General features: G+C 39.9%; 1 protein-coding gene across 1 annotated transcript; it reads right to left on the reverse strand.

The window, feature by feature from the left end:
- Positions 1-827: 827 nt before the first annotated feature.
- Positions 828-6,931, reverse strand: zmp:0000001267 (b(0,+)-type amino acid transporter 1). Its single transcript, XM_066642467.1, has 6 exons — positions 6,221-6,931; positions 3,559-3,692; positions 2,918-3,047; positions 2,598-2,722; positions 1,415-1,502; positions 828-1,299 (listed from the first exon to the last, which is right to left on the reverse strand). The coding sequence occupies exons 1-6, from the start codon at positions 6,929-6,931 to the stop codon at positions 1,069-1,071; spliced, it is 1,419 nt and encodes a 472-aa protein (XP_066498564.1). The 3' UTR covers positions 828-1,068.
- Positions 6,932-25,660: the final 18,729 nt, after the last annotated feature.

The following is a 25,660-nucleotide window of genomic DNA, read 5'->3' on the forward strand; positions in this document are numbered from 1 at the left end:
ACTGCAATAAAAACTGAAATCTGTAATTCAATAATTCACTTGAACTTTTATTTAACAACACAAAAGGACAAAAGGCATTTTCACTGATGAATTTAATTCTGTTTGTTAAATATGAATTGCTCGGACAGAGGAATGTTAATCATTTGGGAGTTGAAGATGATTATTGTTTCAGTTCTGCGAGTGGAATTTTTGCCCATATTTGCTGTAAACAAGACTTCTGAGGAAGCATCCTCAGAATGTTATAAAAAGTGTTTTTATTTGCAGATGAAGCATCTACAGTTTAGCGTCTATGTGAATGGTGATGAATGGGTCCTCTTCCTCGCTGCTGATGTAGAAGCTGCTTCCCTGAACTTCCAGCACAATGTTTATCCCCATTCATGTATCACATACATATGACCAGCATAGGTATACATACACTATGGGCTGTGTTCCAGGCAAGAATTTAGCTTAGCCATGGGTTTTATCTTATTATATATATATATATTTTATTTATTTATATATATATATATATATTATTATTTATTATATGTGGGAGCCCAGATCATATAAAATATATATATAAATATTGATATAAAAATTTTGAGATTGTCCCTCATTTTTATTAGTGATGGTTTCTGTTGGGAAACCCTGGAGGTGGTAACCTTGCTATGACGATTTAATTGCTCATTGATGGTGCTTGTAGTGTGAGCCATACTTATATGGTCAGGTAGAAAAGTGATTGTTCAAAACAATTTAAGACATCAAAGACTTAGGTTTTATTTTTATTAAAATGTTTTTTAGTTAGTTAGTTAGTTAAACTATGGATACAAAACATCTGAACCTTTCACATGATGTCAAAATCAATTTTTTCATTTCTTTTTTGTTTTTTGGAATTAAGTATAAAGAATTACACACGTATTGTCAAAAGGTAAAAAACCAACAACTAGCTCATGTAGAGAAAATCAAACTTATTAAACTTTATCAATTTATCATTGATAATCAATACAATGTTAATGGATAAGTGAGATACTTTTAAAGGAGAAAGCACCGGAATAGTAATTGTCCCCCAACCCAACAGGCAATACAACATTACAGGTTCTTATCAGCTGGCGCCACCTCCAGGAAGAGCTGCAGGAAGACTGTGAGTTTGTCCAACAGGCCTGGGAACAATTTGTAGTGAATAAATGGAATGTAAATTAGAAGTCCACTGAGGATGAAGAGTGTCACGTATAGATACTCGATCTGAGGGTTGTCAATGATAGGTGCCAGAACAAGGAAGGCAGCTGCCAGCAGAACCAGGATAGGGATGAGTATGGGAACCTGAGAGAGTCATAAAAAACAGTAACATTCACATATACACATAATTCACATTCGTTCTCAGTAATTTCAATAAGTAAGACAATAAATATATTTATTTTTATAGGACATCTCTTACTGTGTATGTGCGAGGAAGATCCCGCCTTTTGATTTTTAGGTAAATAAGTCCTGATAATGTGACCCCATAGAAGAACCAAGCTGTAAAGCTGAGAGACAAATGGAGTGGATTTATAGCAATTCATACTGGAGGAACAACACAATAATGTAAAACTAAAGTGCTTTTTGTGGTTACATTAAAGGAATTTATGACCTCTTTTCTTTTTTTTATTTGTTTATAAGTTAATGGTCAGTGGCAATTTTATGAATCAAAATCATTCATGTATCACATACATATGACCAGCATAGGTATACATACACTATGGGCTGTGTTCCAGACAAGAATTAAGATTAGCCATGGATTTTATCCTCCATTCAAATACTGTGTGGTCCAAAACAAGGCGTAAATTCTATGTGGGAGCCCAGATCTATACAGTCAAATCTGCTCAAAAAAAACGTTTCTTCTGAAATCAGTATCAATATGCAGATTGTCCCTCATTTTTATTAGTGATGATGTCTATTGGGAAAACCTGGAGGTGGTAACCTTGCTATGAGGATTTAATTGTAATCAGCCACAAGAGTGTTATTGTGAGATCAGGTACGGATGTTGGATGATTAGGAGGATAAACGTTGCCATCCCTAAAACAAACACATTTCTATGGCTCAAGTATTTGGATGTATCATAGTTAGCTTTGCTAACACCTGTCATTTAGCATTATGACTGTCTCATGTTTATTGGCTGCAGAACATCCCCTTCTATTGCTAATCTTTTTCTTATTGCCTTTAATGAAACCGTGAGTGTATTGCAGTAGTTGAATGTCCCAGTTAGAAGGGAGGTTTACAGTGTTTACTCTGCTGTTTCATCGAGAGCATGCAGTTCAGCCTACCGAGATGTGTCTTGTTATTGTGCCATTGCTCATTTATAATTATAACCCTTATCACTGATTTTTGAATATGTTCACTCATTCTTTATTTCACCTAATTTATTTACCCAGCGGTAATAAGGTTTTATAAAGCTGAAAAGACCATAAATTGATTTACGTGAAAGAGAACACATTCATTGGTTGGAGACAAGATCATGCCATTCACAACAGGGCCCTACAGGGTCATTCCTTTTCAAACTTAATTTTGTTTTAGGCATTGTATCTCAGTATTGATTTTGTATTTAAAGAGAAAACACATGCAGTGTGCATCATTATAAATACCTGAAAAAGTTCACTATGCCCTCAAAATCTCCAGGGATGAGAACAATGAGGGAGATAATAGTGGTGAAGATGAGAGCTGGAGATGGAGTAAGGCGTCTCACATGAGCCATGGCCAAGATATCGGGCTGAAAGTGCAGACAAATATGAGAAGGACTATTTTCGTATTTCATAAAGTAGGAGCTGACAGGTTTTTGGTACACAGACTGCAGATCAGTTTGACATAAAACTGAAGAGAAATGTACTATTTAATTTGGCCATTATTTCCCTGATATCAGACGTTTACTTTAAAACTTGTAACTGAAATGTTTACTCTTTCTTACCATATGTCCCTCTCTGGCAGCGACAAAGCAAACCCGTCCTCCACTGAAGAATGATCCATTCAGGGAACCAAACGATGATAGAGCTGCTGCAACAGACATCACCCAGCCCCAGCCTCCCAGGACTTTATTCCTGTTTTCAAATTTAGAAATGGCAAGTCACCTTCCCACTTCCTGACCAAAAAGCTTTCATTCATTCATTCATTATCTGTAAGCGCTTATCCAGTTAAGGGTCGCGGTGGGTCCAGAACCTACCCGGTTCTGGGGTAGATTATGCCTCATTGTGCAAGGCGGAAACACTCCCTGGAGGGGGCGCCAGTCCTTCACAGGGCAACACACACACTCACACATGCAAGTACACTTTTGAGTGGACTGTGGGAGGAAACCAGAGCATCCGGAGGAAACCCACTCAGACACAGGGAGAACACACCAACTCCTCACAGACAGTCACCCGGAGTGGGAATCGAATCCACAACCTCCAGGTCCCTGGAGCTGTGTGGCTGCAACACTACCTGCTGCGCCATCGTGCCTCCCACCAAAAAGCTTTTAATCAGTAATATCATATATAAGTATGTAAGCTGTAACACATCCGTTAATTTACCGCTGACTGATGCATTATATGTTTTCTGTGCATGAACACCTACCCCCATGTCACAGCCACAGCGCTGGAAAATGCCATCTCTCTTGGAGTCATGACAGCCAGATAACTCACATTGACCAGTAAGTAGAGGACCGTTACCATGGGGATGGCAATCATTATTGCCCTGGGTAGATTTACCTACAATGAGGAAAAATGATAGAAAATCGGTGCAATTACTCTTAATGGTAAACACCTTAAAATATTACTTATCCAACAGGTTTCTAATTTCCCCTCATAACAAGTTGTTAAAAATGGAACTTCAAAACAAAAAAAAAAGATCAAAACACATCTTAAATAACTATGTAAATATCTCACCTCAGGATTTTTCACTTCCTCAGTCACAAAGTTTAAGTTGTACCACCCTGCAAAAGACCACAGGCCCTGGTACAGAGCCATTCCAATGGGACTGACCCCCAACCTTGTACCCTCAAAAGCAATGTCTGTATTGCTTAGGCCTTCTAAGGTGCCTTGAGCCATGGTCACGATTCCCCCGATCACTATCACCATGAGAGCAATCACTTTGGCCACTAAGAAAACAACCTGAACAGCCATGGTTAAGCGAACGTTCATAATGTTGGCTATAGTCACTACCAAAATGCAAGTCACCGCAATACACTTCACCACCAAGGTAGGTGGAGTGCAGCCTGGGTAAAAAGGAGCCACAGCATACTCAGCAAAGCTCAGGGCAATGGCTGATATTCCTGACGGCCTCACCACGATCATGAACGTAAAAGCCACGAAGAATGCTGGGAAGGGACCGTAGATTCTCAGCACATAGATGAAGTCACCTCCAGACTCTCTGTAGATGGTGCCCAGCTCGGCATAACACAGCGCAGCCCCCAAAGCCACCAGGCCACACACAGCCCAAACGATCAAGCTGGCTCCAGGGCTCCCGATGTTAGACAGCACAAACTGAGGGGACATAAAAATCCCAGAACCGATCATAGTGCCAGCCACTAGAGATATGGCACTGATTAATCCTATCTGCCTTTTGAGGTTTAAATTTTCAGGCTCTTTTTTCTCCATGGTGTCGAGCTACAAGCAAAAAAAACCGCAACACTTTTTCCAAATCCTCCAGCAAAAGTAATTATATTCAGAGAAGGTGAAGTGACACCAAGTACAAAGGAACTCTGTTTACAAATTAACTTTTACAGCACCTCAGCTGTCTTTATCACTTCTTAGATTGTCAGAGATAATTTTTTCTTAAATGTTATATGTATAAAGCTCTATGGGATCCTCTGTGGTTTATATTAACTGTGAGTAAACACCTATGCACATTGTCACTGCAAGTAAATAAACTGTAGTGTGCAAACACAACTTAGTGATCGAAGTACAACAGAATCATGCAAGGTTTTTGTGAGCTACAGTGTGAGGAAAGTTAATTTTTGTTTCTCTTAAAGCAACTCTTTTCACAGAAAAATACAACCATGAGTGAAATATTCAACGTCTATTTCTTATTGACAACACTATCATTTTAGTGTGAAGTATTCCTGTAAGAGGCTGTAAATGTTATGAGCATTATAAAGATACAGGAACAAGGCCGACTGTACACTAAGGCTCTCACTAGTCCAGTGCTTCTTTTTTTAAAGGAATACCTTGTTATCTTCTATTCTCACATAAGGTTTAAAACCATTTACTTTAACTCTTACTGATACATTTAAAACTCGTAACATGCATCTGCTTTACATTTTACAGCAGAGATTTACTAATCCCACCTGCTTGCCATGTTTCTGCCAAGCTGTTCATTCATGATCTAGTTAGATCAGATTAGATTAGATAAAAGAGAGGTTTTTTTTAGTGTGTATCGTGTTTATATTTAAAAGTGCTATGTAAAATATGCAAATTTAAATGTGCTGTAACGACCATGGAAAAGTCTAAAGGACCTCACTAATTTGCGAACACTGACTTTGCCATTCGCTAATGTAATTCATTAATTACATTAAATATTTCTTAGCTCGTGAAAAACAAACATGGGTCAGATAATTTCCTATAAAATATAACTGGAGGATGAAGATATGGACAGTGTATAATTTGAGTAGAATCCTGCTGTAATAAGATCCGACATCCTTCATATTTGGAGTGCACCTCTGCACTTATATATAGAAAATTATCACCTCAAATCCCATTATAACCTCTCAGCAATCAAGAGGTTAAACTTCCTTAACTGAGGAATGCTTGCTTCAGACTTGTGTAAAAAGAGAGCTGAGTAATTTTCCACCCCCAGCTAGTAGCTGAGTGGAAGTTACAAACGTAGTCAAGGGCTATAAGGTTTGATTATGGCCTCATTAAATTAAATTTAATAAAACAAAGGAATTGAAGGACAGTAGCTTGTCGACACCCAAATATTTGCTCTTCAGGAGAAGACTGTATATGGCATCAAATATTGCTATATACGTACATGCCAAATTTAATTATAGGTCTGATGTTTTAAGCTATATGCTAATGCTAATGTCTTGGTTAGGAGTGGACCACCCAGGGGTCCCTGCAGACATGTTGGAAAAGCACCAAAAATACCTGTGAATAGCTAGTAGGGATGTTAATTTATGATAGAATAAAATGTTGCAATGCTTTTTTGTTTTTCTGGATTTACAGTAACTCATATAAATCATAAATAATTATGCCCTTATCACTGAATATTTTCAATATCATGAGGTAAAAATGGTTACCTCTGGGCGTTTCAGCTCTTCGGTCACATAGTTCAGGTTGTTCCAGCCATCATAGGACCACAGACACTGATAGAAGGCCATTCCTATGGCGCTGATGCTGGGGTTGGTCCCTTCAAAAGTATTCTGCAGGTTTGCAGTGTTCCCTTGAATAAGTAACACTACACCAGCAATCACTATAACCAACAGAGCAAGGCATTTAACCACCATGAAGAACACTGTTACAGCCATGGCTGAGCGCACATTGAGGCAATTCAGTATGGTCAACAATATGATCCCAACAGCAGCCACAGATTTCACCACTACAACTGGAGCAGGGCAGTCCTCATAGAAGGGTGCAACAACATTCTGTGCAAAGCTGAGAGCCACTCCAGCCAAGCCAGTAGGCCTCACAACCACAATAGATGTAAACGCAAAAACAAATGCCATCAGGTTGCCTGAAGTCCGCAGTATGTAAATGTATTCTCCCCCAGACTCGCGGATGACTGTACCCAGTTCAGCGTAGCTGAGAGATGCTAACATAGCCAACAGACCACAGCCAGCCCATATCAACAAGCCGGCTCCTGGACTTCCAATGTTCAGCAACACAGTTTGCGGGGACATGAAAATTCCTGATCCAATCATCACTCCTGCAATGAGGGACACCCCTCCAACCAATCCCACTTCTGATTTCAGCTTCAGTTTCTTAGGTGTGCTGTCCATATCTGCTGCCATACCTGAGAATGCTTTTTTCAAAAGGATGTTCTTTTCACTAACAAAATGTAAATGAAGAACGGGATGCCACAATGCACCACCGACAATTGAAACAGCTGCCAATTACACGTTTGTAGACACGTAGTTGTAAATTCAGTGTTGCACTTCAGTGTTGTACTCAGCGTACGACATGCTGTGTTTCTGTCTCCAGCCAAACACTTATTGATTTTTTTCTTTCATTTGAGGCATGAAGATATAAAAGGACCGAGGTTCATACACGCCTGGGAAAAGTCTTTTTTACGACAAGCTCTCGTTATTTAATAACTTCTCTATATGCACTCTCAGCACTACAGCACTACAATTGTTTACGTCTAAAGCTAATTTGACATTTAAATGCTACTGTTATTGGTTTCTTTTGTATAATTAACAACACAAGTACAGATAGCAGATTTTGAAAGAAAGCTACATGAACCAATGTATACTTGCTTAATGCCTTTTCTATTGATCTCTTTAAAAGGGAAAACACCTACATATTAATATCAGTGGAAATGAAATAGTCCAGATTTTAAAAACAAAAGAAAAAGGGTGTATCCTCTAAAGATTTTCAGGTAGTGCCTCCAAATGATTCTAAAATGTATTCCAAACAAAAACAGCTTGTTCTTGGTCTTCTCAGCACAATCAGCCATAGCCTGTTGCTTCTTATTGAGGGTTAATCTTTTGCATTCAGGCTTGCTCTAATCAGTGGGTGGTTGTAAAATGGGTGGTACAAAAGCCCTCTAGATTACAGCAGCACTGCCTTTTGTGATTTAGACTACTTACAGTCTGCTACTGAAATTATTTTTAAATTTAGGTTGTTTTTAACCACACTGTGATTATTCTCCAGTTTAGAAAAACCACAAGATTGACCCCAGGACAAAAACCTGAGCACTGACACATTTAGTAAATTATTGGAGACTAAGTGAGATTTCATATCTGGCTGAACAATAACAAAGCATTTCTTTGTTAATTTTAGAATAAGTATCTACAAACTAACTACTGTGAGTCAACATACTCAGTGACAGAAGTGAACAAGTGTAAATGGTTTCACGTAGGTTTAAATAGTTACATTTTTCACCTAACTGAGACTTGCACAAGTTTACTCTTCCACAGAATCTCTGATCACGTGTTCTGCTCCTTCGTATATCTTCACAGCTTAAATTTCACCTACACATTACCTGTAACACATTATCTCAATCAGTTAATTTTTACTGCTGCTTTATAATTTGCTGTGGTCTCTGGTGTCCAACAAAGGAGGATGACTTCCCCCATAGGAGTCTTGGTTCCTCTCAATGTTTCTTCCTTGTGCACTGAGGGAGCTTTTTCCTGGCACACTTTCCCTTGGCTTGCTCTTAGGAGGTTTGGACCCAGACCTCTGTAAAGCTGCTTTGTGATGACTTTGTGTTGTGAAAGGTGCTATATAAATATAGTCTGACTGATTCATTGATTGAAAACAACTTAATCCAAGTGTGGAAATTTGGTCTATCCATCCACAGATATAAATCTGTTTCAAATCAGTTTCACATTCACTCTTCCTTGTAAATATCAAACTCGGAAGATGGAGTTGAAAAATATTATGCAAAAATAAAAAGGTTTCAAGAATTTGGATGACGATTCCATGATGAACAAAAGACTCTGTGTTATATGCAGTCCATAATTAATCAGGCACCAACACAATTTTTTAAATTATGTAATATATATTTGCTGGTAAGGAACAAAAAATGTCATGTCAAAAATATCATACCTCAGCATTAATAAATCGGAATGGACGCAAGGAATTGTGACATTAGCAAATGTAAGCAGCCTGACAAACTACAGGCCTGATAAAGATTTGTTTAAAAGATCAAGAGCGTTTGAGAGCATGGAGTCATGTCACAGATAAAGAGAAGGAACTACATGACCTCAGTGGGTCAAACTACTGATAAAACTCAAAAAATAGCAAGGTAAGCAAAGTTTTATGGATTGAAAATAAGAGCAAAGAGAAAGTAGGCAAACCTAGTTTTGCCGGACCACCATTTGCCATATAGCCATTGTCACAAAGGTGTTTCTGGCATTTCAAAAACAGGAAAGCCCAAAATACGTACCCTTGTCATTGGAAGGTCTGGAGACCTTTTTTTATGTGATTGTGTTGTACAGAAAATGTAGAGGGCAGGACTAATGATTGCAGAAATTAAAAAAGAAGTACAAAGTTTTGTTCATAATATACAACACGGGCATCATTGTTTTTCTTGTTCATTTGATGATCTACCACCAAAGAACAAAGAAGACAAAGAACAATTTGTTGATTTTAAGAATTACAATTACTTATTTATTCAATGTGACAGGTTAGAGTAAAACGTGAGGTTTAATGTGGCTATGCACAGCTATATGGAGTTTTATAAACGCAACAAAATGTCTCCCCAACACAAAGACTTGTGTAAAATAAGACAAATTCAGCAGTCCTCCTCTCTGTAAGATATAACACGTAGAGTTCTGAGCTGTCCCACTGACCTTGTGAACAGCAGAGTAACGTAGCTAACACAGAGCCAAACACAGTCCCAGAAACACACACAAATGGAGTGTGTTCCTGTTTTATTTCCTATTATTTATTTATACAAAACTTTGCAAATGACCCCATCCAGGTCCACTGGGTCATAACCCTATGTGTGAGGCTCTGAGCTTTTGATATGCCCATGGATGAAGCCATGGTTCACAGTGAAGAACCTACTGTTCTTTGGTTCCAGCTGGGAACGTTTTTTTTTCTGGTTAGCGAGATAACCAGTTTATATTCCATCTTTAAAATATCCTTCCCTAGGATTCATCTGGATAAATTCTGCTGTGTAAAGATATATCTTAATGATGTAGGTACAATTAATACCTCAAACTTGAGCATACAGCAATTTGTCTGCTATGCACTGACCCTAATCATTGCAGAGCTACAATATAGCCATGGCCTAAAGGTTAGAACAGTAAGACTTAGGAACTGAAATGTTCTGTTTTGATCCACTGTGAAGGCAGAAAAAAAGGGCAGTGGGAGTGAAGAAGGATAAATTCCTCCCTCAACATCCATGGCTGAAGTGTCTTTACAGCTAGAGCAAGATTCCAAACTCCTAGTCTCACATTGCCAGACTCTCTAGGCTACCCATACCAGCGATGGTTTTGTCTTTACTTCTGCTTCCGGGTGAGGGTACGCTGTGCGCGTTTGTTGCTGCCGCTTCTCGCTGGAATTATTATTATTATTTCTTTTTATTTTTCTTCTTCCCCCCTTCCTCATCCCTGGTTATTTGTCTACTTTTTTTAACTGTTTAACTTCTACGCCTGACGTCTCTCCGGTGGATTCTCTGGACTCCGTTTGCGAGTTTTGTTTACATTGACGCGCTGAGCTGCGTCGAGTTTGCTGTGCGCGTTTGCTGCTTCCGCTTTTTTTTTTCAGGAGTTATCCTGGTGGTTGGCTGGTGCTGCAAGGTGGCAAACGTGGCGAGGCCTCGGGCGTTTCGCACGGGAGTTGTCACCCCCCCCCCCTCCTTTTTTTTTTTTATTTTATTTTTTATTTTTTTGCGCCCCCTCTACATTGGTCATGGCGTTCGGGTACACGCCAGCCCAACTCCACACTTTTTGTTTTCATTTTCGGCTTGACAGTTCCACGCTACATTCATCGCTCATCCACGTCACACAGTCACACGTCACACAGACTTAAACTTGGACTACTTAACTCCCGCTCTATCACAGATAAAGCTCCTTTACTTAATGTTCTCATGGATGTGAACCACATCAGTGTATTTTTCCTCACAGAGACATGGCAAAAACCTGGTGATCATTTCCACCTTAATTTGTTGACTCCTAGTGGTTTTAGGTATTTAGCCAAGCCCAGGCCACAGGGGAAGGGGGGTGGTCTCGCTGTAATTCTTGATGATTCACCTAATGTATGTCTCTGTGAGTTTCATGAGGTAAAATCATTCGAATACATGGCTCTGAAACTGGTCAGCTCAACCCCTGTGCTGTTTCTGTTAATCTATCGCCCACCAAAGACCTCCTCTGACTTCTTCTCAGAACTCTGTGAGATACTCGCATTGGCCAGTTCTGCATGTCCAGCTCTGGTCATGCTAGGGGATTTTTTAACATCCAAGTTGATGTTATCTGTTCATTGACAACTGAATTTGAGTCTCTGTTGGACTGCTTTAGCTTGACACAATATGTTGATTTTCCCACACACTCACATGGCCACACGTTGGATTTAATTTGTTCTTCTGGTCTATCTGTTACCTCTGTCTCTGGCTCTATTGTTGGTGTCTCTGACCACAAGCTTGTTGAAGCATCTGTTAATATCTCTGTTTCACACCAATGCAGTAAATCTACTGTCTCCTTCCGTAATATCTAAGCTATCGAACCTCAATCTTTTTCCGCCCTTCTTCAGTCTTCTGCACTTTCTTCTATTTCCCGGCTGTCCTGTCCCAATGAAATTCTGACTCTCTTTAATGACACTGTTTCTGATGTACTAGACCAATTGGCTCCCTTAAAGACTAGACAGGTCCCTGCTGGTCGCTCCTCCCCTTGGTTCACTCCTGAACTCCGTGCTTTAAAAACCACTGGTAGGCGCCTGGAGCGCCGCTTCAAGAATTCTGGTCTTACTGTGCACTTAATGGCATATACTGACCACATGATTTCTTATAATACTGCTTTAAAATCTGCCCGTTCTGCACACATTTCATCTCTTATTAATAATTCTGGTAACAAGCCCAAAACACTTTTCGCTACTGTTAGTAAACTCATTCAGCCACAAACAATCAAGAACTTTAACACTGCTGAGCAATGTGAAGTTTTCCATAGATTTTTTTATTGACAAGATTGCTAAAATATACCATCAGCTCCTCTCATCTCCTTCTTCACCTGAGCATTGTTTCCATTTGAGCCCAGCTCATAAACCCATGGCTAATTTCTCTCCCATTGATCCAGAGCTTATATCAGAGCTTATAGGTAATTCCAACAATTCCGCAATTTAGGTGTACTTCTTGACTCCTCCCTGTCCTTCAAACCTCATATTAAGGCCCTAACCAAAACATCCTTCTTCCATCTACGTAATATTGCTCGCCTTCGTCCCCTGCTTTCTGTTAAGGACGCTGAAATTCTGGTCCATGCTTTCATTTCCTCCCGTTTAGACTATTGTAATTCTCTCTTCATTGGCCTTCCTTCTACGACCATACACTCCCTTCAGTGTGTTCAGAACTCTGCTGCTCGGGTCCTCTCTTATTCTAAAAAATCAGCTCATATCACCCCTGTTCTTTATCAGCTCCACTGGTTACCTGTCGCACTCCGTATTCAGTTTAAAGTTCTCCTGCTCGCATACAAAGCTTTACATGGTCTGGCGCCAGCCTACCTTTTGGAACTTTTCCACTACTACTGTCCTACAAGATCACTGAGGTCCTCTGAGAGCGATCTTTTATCAGTACCAAAATTTAAATTGGTTACCGCTGGTGGTAGATCATTCAGCGTGATGGCATCCAAGCTCTGGAATTCATTACCACAAAGTCTTCGTCTCTGCTCTTCATTTTCTGCCTTGAAAACCCAGCTAAAGACCCATCTCTTCTCTCAGTACTTCTGCACTCTGCAGGCATAAGTGTATTCCTCTATATTTTTTTTATTCTTATTATTATTTTTTGTGTACACTTCATTCTTTGTGTAAAGCGACCTTGGGTATTAGAAAGGCGCTATATAAATCTAACTTATTATTATTATTATTATTATTATCCATCCATCCATTATCTGTAACCGTTTATCCAATTCTAGGGTTGCGGGGGTCCAGTGCCTACCTGGAATCATTGGGCGCAAGGCAGGAATACACCCTGGAGGGGGCGCCAGTCCTTCACAGGGCAACACAGACACACACACATTCACTCACACCTACGGACACTTTCAAGTCGCCAATCCACCTGCAACGTGTGTTTTTGGACTGTGGGAGGAAACCGGAGCACCCGGAGGAAACCCACGCGGACACGGGGAGAACACACCAACTCCTCACAGACAGTCACCCGGAGCAGGAATCGAACCCACAACCTCCAGGCCCCTGGAGCTATGTGACTGCGACACTACCTGCTGCGCCACCGTGCCGCCCTATTATTATTATTATTATTATTATTATTATTATTATTATTATTATTATTATTATTATTATTATTATTATTATAATAGAGAGAGTCTGGTACCTTTCATTATTTAACGTGGCCAAGAACCATCGCTACAGTAGGAAATTGACATTTTAATGACATAAAAGCGTTAGTCAGAAGCCTGCTATACTGACATGACGCGTAGAAGGAGGCAATTTTGAAAACTGAGTCGAACCAGTACAAAACAATACATGAATGTGCTTATAGACTGATAAACAGATCAATGAGAATGTCAGTCAGAATGCAACCGGCAGAGTCCTGACAGTAAGACCAGCTTAATGCACTGAAGGTATCAAACTCTCAATGTACTAGTGGGTGAAGTGTCTGTGACAGAGACTACCTCCCCGCAACTGCTCCCTGGGCTGTTCTAAAACAGCTATGTGGATAATCAACAAGCATTTACAGAAGTCTTTACTTACTAATGAAAAAAAAAACCACAAATAATGTATTATATTAATCTGTTAAAAAACGATAATAATGTGTGATAACTAGAATAATACAGAAAATATAAACATAATACTACATGATCACACAGGTTTATACACTGAATACTTACTCAGAAACTTATTATTGATTTTACAGTATCTCAGTGCTTTTTTATATATCAATAATGAATATATATTAGTTCATTACCTCAGGGTTCTTAATCTCTTCAGTCACAGAATTCAGGTTGTTCCATCCATCATAGGTCCACAGACATTGATAGAATGCCATTCCTATGGTGCCGACTCTAAGGTCTGTCCCTTCAAAAGTGTTCTGGAGTTTGTCAGTGTTCCCTGATATAAGAACCCACATGCCGCCAATCCCAATAACGAGCAGAGCAAGAAATTTAATTATCATTAAGTACACGGTAAGAGCCATGGAGCAGCGCACATTCAGGCAGTTTACCATGGTCAAGAGCACGAGTCCAATAACAGCTACAGACTTCACTACAATGAGTGGAGGTGGACCGTCTTCATAGAAAGGTGCTACAGCATTCTGGGCAAAGACAAGAGCTTGTCCAGCTGAGCCGGCTGGTCTCACAACAAAATTGGTCATAAAGGCAAACAAAAAAGCCATCAGGTTGCCTGAAGTCCGCAGTATGTAGACGTAATCTCCACCAGACTCACAGATGAGCGTACCCAGCTCAGCGTAACTGAGAGATGCCATCACTGACAACACACCACCACAAGCCCAAATCACCAAGCTGGCCCCTGGACTGCCAACATTCATTAAGACGATCTGAGGGGACATGAAAATCCCTGATCCGATCATCACTCCTGCGATGAGGGACACTCCATCTATCAATCCCACCTCTGACTGTAGCTGTAGTTTTTTAGATGTACTGGCCATGTTTGCTGCTGCACCAACACTTCTTTAATGACAGAACTCTTAACAGTGCTAACAGTGCACCTCCTGCTATGATGTCAGTTAATAATTACAGGTCTGTAGGCTATGCTTAAATCCTACACACTTCTTCTGTATTCTGTTCACCAAAAGAGAAGGTGGATTTTTAAAGAAGTTAGTATTATCAAAGGACTGAAATGTATCGCAAATCTTTACATCTTTAAAGAAATGCACTGGGCTAAGGAGACACACGCACAGTGGTCAGCTGTGTTCTTGATGGCCTCATTGTACTCAGTTTCCATTTTATCAGCTCCAAAGACAATGCAGGTAAACAACTACAGACTGTAGTGAATCATTTGTTGTTCTGCATTTTTTTGTTTGCTCCAATGTACCCTTTTCTTCTGTGGTCAGAATCACCACAGAACAGGTCTGATTTGGGTGATAGATCATTCTCAGAACTGCAGTGACACTGATATGGTAGTGGTGTGTTAGTGTGTGTTGTACTGGTACGAGTGGATCAGACACACCAGTGCTGCTGGATTTTTTTAACTCCCAGAGTGTCACAGCTGGACTGAGAATAGTCCACCAACCAAAACTATCCAGCCGACAGTGCTGTGTCCACTGATGAAGAAATAGAGGACAACTTTACATCTACAAGGTCTGTGGACAAACTGTTTAAAAACTCCACTGTTGTGTGTGAACTGGAGCATTTAGGTGTCTTCAGCCAATGACCTTCTGGTCCCAAGCTCACTTCTTTTAGGCCACTTGGAATACATTGGGATTTACATTCATTATCTGTAAGCGCTTATCCAGTCCAGGGTTGATGTGGGTCCAGAGCCTACCTGAAATCACTGGGCGCAAGGCAGGAACACACACTGGAGGGGGCGCCAGTCCTTCACAGGGCAACACACACTCACACATTCACTCACACCTACAGACACTTTTGAGTTGCCAATCCACCTACCAACATGTGTTTTTGGACTGTGGGAAGAAACTCCTCACAGACAGTCACCCGGAGCGGGACTCGATCCCACATCCCTGCGCCACCGTGCCACCTTTGGGATTTACATGTTTTTCAATAAAACATCTACAATCCTGTATTCCAAGACTAGTCTTAATCATGCATTGATAACAATGCCATTCCTTTAGATATCATAATGAAAAACATGTACTGAATATGTAATGAACATGTGTATAACATTCTCCTGTTTGCTTGTTACAAAGTCAGAGAACAGCAATAGTTACATGTAGAACCAAAAAAGCTCATAGTTAATACTCAGTCCTACCCTGCAAATGTTCTACGGCTTCATAGAGTTAATCTTTTGTCTTATGTCCCGCTGTAACAAGGGGTCTTAGAAGTGAGTAGTAAAAAAACTTATAGGATTTGCAGCAGCACTGCCACTCTCACTTTTAAATAAACATAAGTCAATAATTAAAGAAATGTAAAACAATCATGTCTTGTAAATGCTGTCATGTTGCATCGTATATTCGTATATTAATGCTGTCTTAAGGTTTAAATTTGAAGATGGGCGTTAATTCCTTCTTGTCCCTACTCTAAAGTCTTCTAGTGTTTATTTTAGAAATAAAATTAGCATCTTATAATTGATATATACGCAGGTCAATGCTAAAGGCTTGCATGCTACACTCTCAGAAAAAATGTCACTGTAATGGTACCCTGAAATGTACATATTCAGTATCTTTAGTCAGGGAAGATAACTGTACCATATTCTATTGTCACTGTAGATTTTAAAGTTGTGTTTGCCCCGTCTCATCTTCACAAAGCTTCCTTATGGAGAAGAGAATGTAATGTAACTTTAAAGAACACAGCTGTACTTTAAATCCACTGTTGTACCTGTAAAAGTACATTTAAACGTAAATGTAAAGTTACTTTAGTGACAATAATGTACCTCTTCTGTTTATTAATATGGATGGTTGACAGCAGAGTGGTTCTTGAAATGTCTATCTAAATTAACCAAGAAAAACTATCTAACTATACAAATCAGGACATTTGAGCTATTGGTATTTTATATACACAACAGTGACACTACCTGCAGCACCACCGTGTCTCCCCCATACCTGCTGTATTTAAAGTATATTTAAAGGGAACAGGGTTGTGGGGAACTGCAGTTCTCTCTGGTTTGTTTACGTTCAGAATCTGTGCGCCTTGTTATGTTTGAGGAAAACAGTGAAGTGATATTTGTACATGGCTGAAAGCTTTACTCACTGTAACTCAAGTTGTTCAGATTTGTAGCATTTTGGGTTTCTTTACTGTCCTGCAGTTAGCTGTCTCCCAAATTTGGAAACATTCCCACCTTAATAAATCAGTAAATATAAGTCACTATTACCCACCAATGAGGCAGGAATAGAGCAATATCCTCATTCCTGATTTTCAATGTTTGGAATTCTTTTTGTTGTCTAAAACTCCAGATGCCTTTTCTCTGCCATGAGCAGAGAGAGGTAAAGCCTGGTATACTGTAAGTACTCCACAATTAAACGTGTAGCAATTTTAACATGTAAAAAAATGAGGGCTATAAACAAAATTGTAAACAAGGAATTTTCAATGTAAATATTAAAAAATTGCTGCAGCCTGTTATGCTTTTCATTCTGCAATGAAATGCTTTCCGAACCTGACCTACAATAAATCAAAATGTGAGTCACCTAAGCGCTGAATCAAACAAAAACAACATTCCGTTTTATTGATGATGAGTTAATAATTATTACCTCTGGGCGTTTCAGCTCTTCGGTCACTTTATTCAGGTTGTTCCAGCCACTGTATGACCACAGACACTGATAGAAGGCCATTCCTATCGTATTAATCCGGAGGTTTGTGCCTTCAAAAGTGTTCTGGAAGTTGTTAGTCTTTCCCTGAATAATAATCACCAGTCCACAAATTGCAATGAAGAAAAGGGTAAGAAATTTAAAAGCCATTGAACACACTGAGATAGCCATGGAACAGCGCACATTCAGGCAGTTCACTGTTAATACCACTAAGATTGCTATAACAGCTACAGACTTCACCACCACAAATGGAGGTGGGCACTCGTCATAGAAGGGTGCAACAGCATTCTTGGCGAAGACGAGGGACTGTATAGCTGTGCTGGATGGCCTCACTATGATAATAGATGTAAAGGCAAACATAAAAGCCATAAAGTTGCCCGAGGTCCGCAGTATGTAAATGTAATCTCCTCCAGACTCACGGATTACTGTACCCAGTTCAGCATAGCAGACAGATGCAAGTACAGCTAAGAGGCCACAGCTGGCCCATATCAACAAACTGGCTCCTGGACTTCCAATGTTTTTCAGAGTAGTCTGGGGGGATATAAAAATCCCTGATCCAATCATGACACCTGCAATGAGGCAGACTCCTGATATCAACCCTACTTCAGATTTCAGCCGCAGTCTCTTAGGTGGGCTGTCCATGTCTGCCACTGAATGCAAAATGCATTTTTTCCCCCAAATAGAGGTAGTTATAATGTGGGATGTTCTGCTGATAGGATGCTAATGTACACTCAGCCCATCCCACAGTCAATAATTATCTGGGAATTCACCGATGTTCTACTGCTCTTTTGTTTTCGTGCTCTGAAACATGAAGTTAAATTGTTGTAAAAGGCCAGCGCTTCAGCAGAGGTCACAACTACACTGACATTGTTTTTTAACATGATCCAGAGCAAGAGTCACCAGTCTGACTGCATAGGGGCAGGGTTTCATTCCAGCTAATCAGGACCACAGATCATTTAAACTAAACGGTTGTCTGAATACTGAGCTAAACCTATTTTACAAGTATCAGGTGTGCTTCTCTTTAACTGGAATATAAATCCATAGCAACCCCAGCATTTTTTGGAGATGATACACTGGGGTTTCACTGTAAGCAAAAATGAACTGTTATTCCACAGCTGCCACAATGTTCTTGAAAGGTTTACATTCCTTGTTTTCTGGTCGATGTTTGGCAGTCTTGCTTCTTATTCCAGAAAACACTACCAAATTTTTAAGGAAACAGCAAGGAGCACGTTTATATAAGGTATGTCTTTGCTGTTGTAGATGTTAGCTGGTAATGTAGCATTTTCTGTTCAAGTGTTGTGGAATATCAAGTGTGTATGCGGTAGTAATATTTGTTCAGTTCATTTGTTCATGTATTTATTTCTACAATACACTGGATACTGTATCTTAATTCTTAAGGGAACAAGGGAAAGAGAAGGGACCATAATATCCATCCATTATCTGTAACCGCTTATCCAATTTTAGGGTCGCGGGGGGTCCAGAGCCTACCTGGAATCATCGGGCGCAAGGCGGGAACACACCCTGGAGGGGACGCCAGTCCTTCACAGGGCAACACAGACACACACACATTCACTCACACCTACGGACACTTTCGAGTCGCCAATCCACCTGCAACGTGTGTTTTTGGACTGTGGGAGGAAACCGGAGCACCCGGAGGAAACCCACGCGGACACAGGGAGAACACACCAACTCCTCACAGACAGTCACCCAGAGCGGGAATCGAACCCACAACCTCCAGGCCCCTGGAGCTGTGTGACTGTGACACTACCTGCTGCGCCACCGTGCCGCCCGGGACCATAATAACAACCATTATTTTACATAACATGGTTCAACCGTCTTTCTCTGTCTGGCGATTTGTTTACGTCACTCGGCTCTTTATTGCTCTGTGGGTGTACAATATAAAAATGAAGTTGAATTATTTTGACGAGGGCAGGAATTGCCTCATCCCCATTTATTATTAATATTTCACCCCAGAGAAACTTAACCTGTATTTACTTTCACCTGCAATGCGTTTTATGAACACAGGGGGGCACACCTGCTCAAGGGGCGGGAAGAATCCACGTTCGTCCTGCGAGGGAGAGCCCCAAACACTTAAAGAAGGAAAACAATGTTGAAACATTTTTTTTATGTATGTGTGTGTGTGTTGGGGAAATGAGAGTATTGTTTAAGACGAGTCTAGTTTATGCCATTGCAAACAAACAGTGTTATTTGATTTATGAAGATTAGTCACACACTCGAAATAGGGAAGGGCTTAGAGGATAAACAGGGCCTCTTGAATTTAGCAAAGGGCGGGAGAGACGTGGGTCCTCGGGATCAGTGGAGCAATGTATTATTGATTTTATTGATGCGTTTATCTGGATTGCAAATACATTCCTTTGTGTGCTGTGTGATTTTGTATTTGTGTGTGCAATAAAAGTGCCCTAGAACCTACTTTGCGAGTGCTGCATTCTCTGTTAAATAGGCCTCAGCGGCCTCAAGGCCACACCTCCAAAAGAAAAAACAAAGTTTAACGCTTCCACGGATTTATAAGGATTACTTCAAGATTTTGTACAAATAGGTAGCATATTACCAGAGTTTCTGTGTTCATATAAACTGGACAGTACAACACAAAGCTCCTGCTATTTAGAATGAGTAATGGTAATTCCGTTAACGTGAGATGTACAATCAGTTATAAATCATTGATGAAATAGAACTATAAAGATATAAATATGTTTGTTTTTAATATTAAATATATAAATATTAAACTGTATTACTACAAGCCAGTTCCATGATGTTCTATATATCCATTATCTGTAAGCGCTTATCCAGTTTAGGGTTGCGGTGGGTGGTCCAGAGCCCACCTGGAATCATTGGGCACAAGGCCTTCACAGGGCAACACACACACTCACACCTACTGACACTTTTGAGTCGCCAATCCACCTACCAACGTGTGTTTTTGGACTGTGGGAGGAAACCGGAGCACCTGGAGGAAACCCACGCGGACACGGGGAGAACACACCAACTCCTCACAGACAGTCACCCGGAGCGGGAATCGAACCCACAACCTCCAGGTCCCTGGAGCTCTGTGGCTGCGACATATACGTACAAACTGTTGTCTTGTTAGAATAAAACATGGTCAGTGTTCTTCAAGTTCTGACATTACTGAGTATACTCAGACAGGTATACAGTAAATCTTGATAATGATAAAGCTAAAGTGCTGTTTGGGTCTGGTGATTATCTCTCTATACTTCTGTGTCAAAATTAACATGTTATTAAAGAATCCTGTGTTACAAGGCTTATGTAAGGTTTATTTAACATCCATCAGCAGTACTCATTTATTTACACAGCAAATTCACCAGTGTTAGTCAACACCATTCGTGTAAAAATGTAACCTTGTCAAATACTCTGTGTTAATTTAACACTAATAATGCTGATTTAACACTGGTGAATTTGCTGTGTAGGTTTTCAAAAGGTAAGCTAAACTAGCCATCACTATTAGGAAAAAAATGCTTTTAAAAATAGTATAAGGACTAGACCCCGATGGCGCAGTAACATGCTAAAGTTGAACAAGTCTATGTACCTATGGACACATTCAAGTCTTCAGTGTTGTTGTTTTTTTAAGTGTGTTTTCCATCTGGCCAATACACTGGCCTTCATTCAACTGAACAAAACTCCATTTCCTTAAGTTATTTTTTGTCTATTCAAGCTGTTCCAAGTTTTTTTCACAAGTATTTCCTGACTGCGTAAGGTGGTTGTTGTTTAAATCCAGATGAATTCTTGGAGAAAACAACACTCTGGCTGATAATTCAAATACACTCTTGGTCTAAAGCTGTTAAACATATCAAATGCAGCTTTAATCAATATGCAAGCAATAGCCTTTTACCAACATTTCACTCATTCAATTTAATAGAAAATGATATATATATGTGGGATTACGTTAATGAATGTGATTTTTTTTTCTTTTTAACAGCCGTAATTGGTAAATGTAGATGTAAGACAGTAGCAAAAACAATGTATGCTAAAATAGTGTATAAAACAGTCAGTGTTTAATCTGGATAAATGGTAAATTCACTAAATGAGTTTTACTCATTTAAACTTATCTGAAAAAACTGAAAGGAGCTTGAGCTTGTTTACAGGGTTTTTGTCTGTGACGCTTCTTATATACTATACTGATTTAATGCTTTGTAATGCTTTATCATTCACAATTTTGTCTACAGAATCTAATTTGCATATCAGAAATGTTTACTTCCCATTGTCATGAATTTTTGAAAACTGATGCTTCCCTATTCTGAAGTTAAGTAACAATGAATAATGCAGTCGGAACCACTGTACGATTAAGGAACAAAGGCAGGATATGGACTACAGCTTAAAAATAAAAACAGTGTAACCAATACACGCAGTGCATCAACATACAGTACTCCACACACTTCCTTGTAACATGAAGGGAAAGACTTCATAAACAAGTGGAGAAAAACTATAATAATTTTTGCAGAGTATGACCTGTGGCATATAGTTTATCAACTAATACCTGCACATTTTTGTGGCATTTTTAAACATGCTGAGGAGGCCCAAATGTCCTTCATACTGTATCAAAGCAACAAGAAGAGAGGATCTTAGTGAGGCTTCATTATTGGGAAATGAATGGCAGGGGCTACTGATAGAAAAACTAGAAAGTGTTTTATTAAGAACAGTGACGTCAGTGTCATCAGCTTTTAGATCTGTGTAAACCCATAATTAAATAGGACTGAAAACAGCGGCTGAAAACACATTTAGTGGGCTTGATGCTTTTTCGTGTGTGAAAAACAGAACTGTTCCTCAGGTGACTGAGAATGACCAGAGTGTGTCAGCAAGAAAAGCCCATCCACAACTATATATTATAACAAGTCTGCAGTTCACAAACACTAATTATAAGGACAAATGCCCTTTGAGAGCATAGTGGTGAAAACAAAACTCATAGGCACTGACATCAGACTGAACATTTTTATTCTGTTATGAGACAGAATCTAGAAAGAAGATGAATGTTGTCAATAAGACATTCATCCATGCAGCTAAAATAACTACAGTGTGGTTTTAAGGAAGGTGTAGATGCTTGTATGGCCTGGTCAGTCCTCTGAGATTAATGTCATTGAAAGTGTATAGATTAATAAATGACCCTCATAACCTTGCAAAACTTAAGACTGTAGACCAAGAGGAATGGGCCAGTATTAAACCACAGTGCTACCAAAAGCTAATTACTGCAACAACAGCATCTTTGCAACAACGTTCCAATGCCTTTGTGGTACTGGAATAGTTTTTGCCAGTTTTATTTTGAAACAAATCTACGTTTATACTTATGTATTTTGTTCAATTTAAGCATATTTAAGTAGCGCAGCAGGTAGTGTCACACAGCTCCAGGGACCTGGAGGTTGTGGGTTCAAGTCCCACTCCGGGTGAGTGTCTGTCTGTGTGTGTTGTCCGTGTAGGTTTTCTCCGGGTGCTCTGGTTTCCTCCCACGATCCAAAAACACACGATGGTAGGAGGATTGGTGACTCAAAATGTGTGAGTGTGTGAGTGAATGTGTGTGTGCGCCTCCTCCAGGGTGTATTCCTGCCTTGAACCCAATGATTCCAGGTAGGCTCTGGACCCACCGCGACCCTGAACTGGATAAGCGCTTACAGATAATGAATGAATATTTAAATTTCACTACAAAGCCAATCACATGTGGGCAAATCTGAAGTGGATATGTGCAGTATAAATAAGTATCTTAATGTGTTTTTCCTTTAAAAAGCGCTAAACTGATCTGGTAGCTCAAGGTGAGCTAAAATCTTATTAGAAAACTCATTTTAAAATATATATGTCCTCAATATCCTTTTATTCGTCACTTGTCTGTGTGTTGCTAAGTGGCTTTACCTAGCACAGTATATCACTGGGCTTCACTAAGATGAGACCACTGATTAAATCACCATGGGTGTGATTAGATCTGCTGCACAGCCAGAGTCTGCTTATCAAGATTGACTTAAGGTGCTGTGAGCAACAATAGAATGTGTTTAGCAACAAGCACAGAAGGATTGCAATACATAGAGAGAGAGAGTGAGAGAGAAAATGGAATAGAGACTGGAGACAGGTATATAGTGTAACCAATGGATTCTATTTGAAGGAACACTAGGTAGTTTTTTTGGGTGGGGGGGGGGGGTTCACCTTAAAATTGCAGCTTCACAATCATTGTAAAGCTTCACTGACCTGTAAAATGGAGAATAGAACCATTTCTGTTGCTATCCCAAGCTTGGCTCTATCTAACTCTTGGAGGAGGTAACCACATCCCTCCTCCCTCCCTCTTGATTTCAGGAGAGTGCTGTAAAAGTGAATTACGCTCTGTATTGATAGGGGGAGTCCAGGAGCACAAAAGCCACTGTTTTTACCTAGTGTCTCCATTAGCATGCATTAGCACGTGGTAAAAAAGAATTCACATGGTGTCACACTGAAACTCGCAAATGCTTTAGATGATTCCATAGAATCCCTACAATGAAAACATCATAGGTTGAGTAAACTCACCCTGATATAACCTGATTCTGATATGCAGTTTAGAATACTGTATATATTTTTCCACCGCTAACATGCTAACACGTTGCTAACTGACTGAACAGCTAAAGGTACAGGGTGTGTGCATAGCTGCGTTGGCTAAATGTTATATATATTTAAAGCTGTTTTTGAGTCAGCAGGGTTACTTCTGCTTCAGTTTCCCTTGTTTTGTTTGAAATTTGACTGGGTGTCTATATAAAGAAACCCTTTGGGAACCATATTAAAAATGCTGTTTCATTTAACTTACATTTTACATTATACTTCTGCCCCAGAATTTTAGATTTGTTTTAATATTCCTCATTTCTAAAATGTTCCCTGTTCCATGTTTGTCACGCTACTGTGTTCATCTTTCCGGTCGCACAAGCCAGTAGAGAGATCAATGTGTAAATGCTCAAAGGGCAACTCATGTATAACTTCACAGCCTGTTGAGTGGGTAGAGCTTTAGTGTGGCAGGAGGCAGACCCAGACATCTGATCAACAGCCACCTGGTCCCAATTACATTAAAGCAAAGCTTGTGTGGGATCCCTCATTAAGAATGAAAACCCAAAGCCACATGGCAGGAACCTACAGGAATCATGGGGGCAATAAGAAAGTCTCCTCACCACATCTACCCTGTCAACATGACACATTCAAGTGCTCATAGATGTGTAGCACATAAACCCACACATTCTCTGTGTCTGCAAGTGAGCAATGGCCTACCTCAGTCCTCCTGTAGACTTTACTGCAGGAGGCAGAAATTAGATTATTTCTCAAAACAAGCACTTACAAGGGGTAATATATGCCTTGACAACATGGATAGAGTTCTACTATTGCTCGTTCCTACATGTTTCAGAGCTGTTTCAGCCTGTTACTTAAATGATGGTACCTAATCATTTGGTGTGTTTTCCAAACCACTAACTTTCAGTCAGCAGTCGCAGCGCAGCCCGGCAAACTGCTCCACGTGCATCATTCAGTCTGTAGCCTCTCCCAGACAGGCACGGATGCCATAAGTACTGATGCACTGTATAATCATGCTGACCGCATGGGGAAAGCCACCAGACTCCGTGGGAAATGCAATGACTTCAACTGCACAATCATCATTTCCTAAGAGGCCCACTAAAAATACGAACTCTTGTGAAAATCTACTTTCTGTGTCATTAGTCAGTGGACTGTCAGGTGGTGATTATGCCTAAACCCGAGGCAGACTGCAAGCTTGTCTTGAAATATATTTAACTGGAGCTCAATTCATTCACCAGACTGTTCATATAAAGGTATTGAGGCATTGTTCTAAATCCTGCAGAGAGCATGGAGTTCAAGGAGTGAAATATTAAGACGGCTGCATAAGTCATAGGAACTATCTCAGTCATGGGTTTAAGAGACTGCTTGACTCCGCTATAAGGTTCGCGGTGTAAGTATAGTTTGGGACAGACTGAAAAGATGAACGTTAAATACAAGTAAGACTATGTGGGCTACAGTACGCCTTGTGGAGTTTTATTTGCAAGCCTGAGCATTGCTCTAACAATACTTCCTCATACAATTTGAGAACAAACATGGCTCAGAGTGTTCCATTACACATTAAAACCTTATATTTTAAAGATAACCTACCTCCCTTCTTTCTGATTTTGATCCTTGGCCAACCACAAATATGGCATATTGGCCCTTCAAAATTACAGCACCTCTGGAAGTCCTGATTACTGCTTCAACACTGTTCATTTCAAACAGTTAAGTCCAGGTATGTGTCAGAGAGGTCTAACTCTGTTGCTTGAGAGATTGTCATTTCGTTTTTCTAAATTTAAATATGTCTGTTTCACTGCAGAGACACCCACTGAGGCTCGTGCAAGTTAAGCACTCACAGTGAATTATTTTCAGAGTCATCCATCTCCTAACAGACATGCATCACATTGCAGTAGTTTCTCTAAATCCCTTCCTTACTTGATTCTTAATGTCCCTTTGC

The sequence above is a fragment of the Hoplias malabaricus genome, chromosome 1, assembly GCF_029633855.1.
Source record: "Hoplias malabaricus isolate fHopMal1 chromosome 1, fHopMal1.hap1, whole genome shotgun sequence".
NCBI lineage: Eukaryota > Metazoa > Chordata > Actinopteri > Characiformes > Erythrinidae > Hoplias > Hoplias malabaricus.